The sequence below is a fragment of the Pelodiscus sinensis genome, chromosome 22 (genome assembly GCF_052426305.1).
Source record: "Pelodiscus sinensis isolate ZL-2025 chromosome 22, ASM5242630v1, whole genome shotgun sequence".
NCBI classification, from domain to species: Eukaryota; Metazoa; Chordata; order Testudines; family Trionychidae; genus Pelodiscus; species Pelodiscus sinensis.
The window spans coordinates 27,078,967-27,083,149 of NC_143073.1; the positions used below are offsets into that span (position 1 = coordinate 27,078,967).

At 73.1% G+C, this 4,183-nt stretch overlaps 1 protein-coding gene across 2 annotated transcripts; it reads right to left on the minus strand.

The window, feature by feature from the left end:
• Positions 1-218: 218 nt before the first annotated feature.
• Positions 219-3,075, minus strand: CNFN (cornifelin). 2 transcript variants are annotated; one of them, XM_089772341.1, is made up of 4 exons: positions 2,975-3,075; positions 1,262-1,392; positions 994-1,130; positions 219-453 (listed from the first exon to the last, which is right to left on the minus strand). In XM_089772341.1, exons 2-4 carry the CDS (start codon positions 1,383-1,385, stop codon positions 364-366), a joined length of 351 nt encoding a protein of 116 aa, XP_089628467.1. In that variant the 5' UTR covers positions 1,386-1,392; positions 2,975-3,075; the 3' UTR covers positions 219-363. The 2 variants fall into 2 exon arrangements, with proteins under 2 accessions (XP_089628467.1, XP_089628468.1); XM_089772342.1 differs by lacking the exon at positions 2,975-3,075 and adding an exon at positions 2,150-2,168.
• Between the last annotated feature and the right edge of the window lie 1,108 nt (positions 3,076-4,183).

Below are 4,183 nucleotides of genomic sequence, written 5' to 3' on the forward strand. Positions count from 1 at the left end.
GCTCCAGGAACACACACCCTTAACTCTGCCCGCCCTGTGCACCTGTACCCTTAACTCTGCCCGCCCTGTGCACCTGTACCCTTAACTCTGCCCGCCCTGTGCACCTGTACCCTTAACTCTGCCCGCCCTGACACACAACAGTTATTGCTGCTTTGCCCAGTCATCTGAGCTCATTTTTTCCATCCCTCCCCCCCAAGCAGAGGCTGCTGCTGGCCAGGTCTTGGTGAGGTTATTTATGTAGGAGGGACAGATACAAAGGGGATGGGGCCCCGCCCCCCCCACGCTGCCCCGGGTTCCTCCCGCAGGTGCTGAGCGAGAGGTTCTCTTCCAGCCGCGGGGACGGGCCGGCAGCCCCGGCGCCCCTCACTTCCGCGCTGACAGCTCCCGGGAGAGCTGGCAAAGGCCGCAGGGGGCGCAGCAAGCCATCACCAGCCAGTCGTCACAGATGCTGCCCTGTGGGGAGAGGGGGGTCAGCAGGGCCAGGCCGGCTTCCAGGAACACCTGGGGGTGGCCCAGGTCACCCCACCCCCGCCCAGCTCCCCATCAGGGACCCCAACTCCCAGCCTCGGGAACCCTGGGATTTCTTCCTGTGGCCCAACGAGAACCCCCTGCCCGGTGCCAGTGAGCCCCACCCCGCCAGCTGCGCCTTCAGCGGGTTCCCCCCCCAGGGAGGCATTAACACCCGCGTCCCCGCGGCAGGAGCCCTGCACCAGCGTGGGGAAGAGACGCTGCTCATGGGACTCAGTTTCCCTCTCTGGTTCCAGCCTCGCTCAGCAGCCCCGACAGAGGAAGAGAGAAACAGCCGGGCCGGGGCATGGGCAGGCGCGTCCCCAGACAGCAGACTTTGCATCCCTCCGGGTGCAGGGGGCGGGGGGCTGCCGGGCGGGGCCTGAGGCTGGAGAGGCCACGCTGAGCTCAGGGGGCCGCCCACTGGGGCTGGAGAAACCTGGCTCTGGTTGGAAGCTGCCCCCATCGCTGGGGCTCCCCCCTCACCTCGATGTGGTAGCGTTCCCGCACCCCCGTGCGCAGGGCCAGCAGGGTGCCAGGCAGGAAGGGCAGGCAGCAGGACTCCCCGAAATCCTGCGATACCTGGCAGGCCAGGATACAGGGCACGAAGGTACCGCACAGACCTGGGGGGCAGTGGGAGGGGGTTACAGACCCAGAACTGGGACCCTGAGCCCCACCTCCTAGAGCCCCCACCCCCGTGCCCCCCAGCCCTCCTAGAGCCCCCCAGCCCTCGCCCCCCAGCCCCAGCACTCACAGACGCCCATGTCGGCGCAGCAGTCGCACAGGCCGGAGCTCCAGGTGCTGGTGGGGCTGGCGGAGAAGCTGATCTGCACAGGCCCAGGCTGCACCCCCATGATGGTCTCGCTCCGGTAGGCCATGCTGGACCTGGGGCAAAGGGGGCATCAGCCCGGCCAGGAACCCAGCAGCCCCCCCTCCCCAGCGGCTGCCGCTGCCCAGCCCCCGCCCGGAACCAGCGCTGCCACCACCCCCGCTGTGTGCAGGCAGCAAGCGCACCCCCGGCAGGGAGGGGGCACCTGGGCCAGCAAATAAGGAGCTGGCAAATCTTTGCTGAGATTTGGGGGAGGGAGCCCGGGGCTGCAGGCTGGGGGTGAGGGCAGGGCAGGGCAAGGAGGGGCAAGGAGGGGCAAGGGGGCATGGGCAGGGCAAGGTGGTGGGGGACAGGAGCGGGGGCAGGGAGCAGGGGGGGCACAGGCAGGGCAGAGGATGTGGGGCAGAGAGCGGGGGCAGCAAGGGGGGCAGGGAGCAGGGGGGCACAGGCAGGGCAGAGGATGTGGGGCAGAGAGCAGGGGCAGCAAGGGGGGCAGGGAGCAGGGGGGCACAGGCAGGGCAGAGGATGTGGGGCAGAGAGCGGGGGCAGCAAGGGGGGCAGGGAGCAGAGGGGCACAGGCAGGGCAGAGGATGTGGGGCAGAGAGCAGGGGCAGCAAGGGGGGCAGGGAGCAGGGGGGCACAGGCAGGGCAGAGGATGTGGGGCAGAGAGCGGGGGCAGCAAGGGGGGCAGGGAGCAGGGGGGCACAGGCAGGGCAGAGGATGTGGGGCAGAGAGCCGGGGCAGCCACCCCACAGGGGCGCTGGGGGCAGTGGCGGTTCAGGCCCCAGGAACCGGCCCAGCCCTGCCCCAAACCGGAGGTTCCAGCTGGGCGGCTCCTGCTCTGTGGCTGAAACTGGCGGGTTTGCCCCACAGCCCCGAGGGCCTGGATCTTGGCAGCCAGCCAGTCTCTGCCAGGCCCGTCCCGCCCCTCGCCCCCAGCCCGACCCGCCCTGCCCCTACCCGGGCCCGACCCCGCCCCCGCCCCTCGCCCCCAGCCCGACCCCGCCCCTCGCCCCCAGCCCGACCCGCCCCGCCCCTACCCGGGCCCGACCCCGCCCCCGCCCCTCGCCCCCAGCCCGACCCGCCCCGCCCCTACCCGGGCCCGACCCCGCCCCTCGCCCCCAGCCCGACCCGCCCCGCCCCTACCCGGGCCCGACCCCGCCCCCGCCCCTCGCCCCCAGCCCGACCCGCCCCGCCCCTACCCGGGCCCGGCCCCGCCCCTCGCCCCCAGCCCGACCCGCCCTGCCCCTACCCGGGCCCGACCCCGCCCTGTAGGGCCGCCCAGAGGACTCCGGGGGGCCTGGGGCAAAGCAATTTCGGGGGCCCCCTCCCGACACTCCCTGTCCCAGACCTCGTGGGGCCCCTGCGGGGTCCAGGGCCCGGGGCAAATTGCTCCACCTGCCCCCCCCCCGGGCAGCCCTGCCCCTCAGCCCCGGCCCCCAGCCCTGCCGGCGCCCCCCCCCCGGGATGGCTGGTGCCGGGAGGTCCGCCCAGGGGCCATGGGGGGCGCCCCATTGAGTGATTCCGGCTGGGGGGGCAGGAGGCCAGTGGGCTCCCGAGCGCTGCCCGAGTCGCCTTTGCCTCAGGCCGCAGCTCGCTGGGCCCTTGGCGGCGGCCGGCCCGGCCCGACCCGCTTACCTGGCTCCCGGCGGTGGAACGGGAAGGGTGCGGGTGGGGCTGGGCGGGGGCCTCTTATACCTGGGCTGGTGCCGCAGGGGGGGGAGTTTCACACTGGCGGGGGCTGGTGCCGCTAGGGGGGGAGTTTCACACTGGCGGGGGCTGGTGCCGCGGGGGGGGGGGGAGTTTCACACTGGCGGGGGCTGGTGCCGCGGGGGGGGGGGAGTTTCACACTGCCGGGGGCTGGTGCCGCGGGGGGGGGGAGTTTCACACTGCCGGGGGCTGGTGCCGCAGGGGGGGGAGTTTCACACTGGCGGGGGCTGGTGCCGCGGGGGGGGAGTTTCACACTGGCGGGGGCTGGTGCTGCAGGGGGGGGAGTTTCACACTGGCGGGGGCTGGGCCGCCGGGGGGGGAGTTTCACACTGGCGGGGGCTGGTGCCGCGAGGGGGAGTTTCACACTGGCGGGGGCTGGGCCGAGGGGGGGGAGTTTCACACTGGCGGGGGCTGGTGCCGCAGGGGGGGGAGTTTCACACTGGCGGGGGCTGGGCCGAGGGGGGGAGTTTCACACTGGCGGGGGCTGGTGCCGCAGGGGGGGGAGTTTCACACTGGCGGGGGCTGGGCCGAGGGGGGGGAGTTTCACACTGGCGGGGGCTGGTGCCGCAGGGGGGGGGGAGTTTCACACTGGCGGGGGCTGGGCCGAGGGGGGAGTTTCACACTGGCGGGGGCTGGTGCCGCAGGCGGGGGAGTTTCACACTGGCGGGGGCTGGTGCCGCGGGGGGGGAGTTTCACACTGGCGGGGGCTGGTGCCGCGGGGGGGGAGTTTCACACTGGCGGGGGCTGGGCCGAGGGGGGAGTTTCACACTGGCGGGGGCTGGGCCGAGGGGGGGGAGTTTCACACTGGCGGGGGCTGGGCCGAGGGGGGAGTTTCACACTGGCGGGGGCTGGGCCGAGGGGGGAGTTTCTGCCGGGGGGGCCGGAGTCCCGGACTGGGAGGGGGTGCGGGGGGCAGGGACCCGACTCCGGGTTCTCTCCCTGGCTTGGGGAGGGGCTGGTGGGTCATAGCGCGGGGGCTGGGGGCCCGCACTGGCTCCTCTAGTGGAGCCCCCCGGACTGTGGGGTGACCTCGGGGGGGGGGGCAGCCTCCCTCCCAGGGCAGGCGCGTGGGGGCGGGGGGACGCTGAACAGTTGCTAGGCAACAGAGGGCGGATGAATAAATATTTGACCATGCGG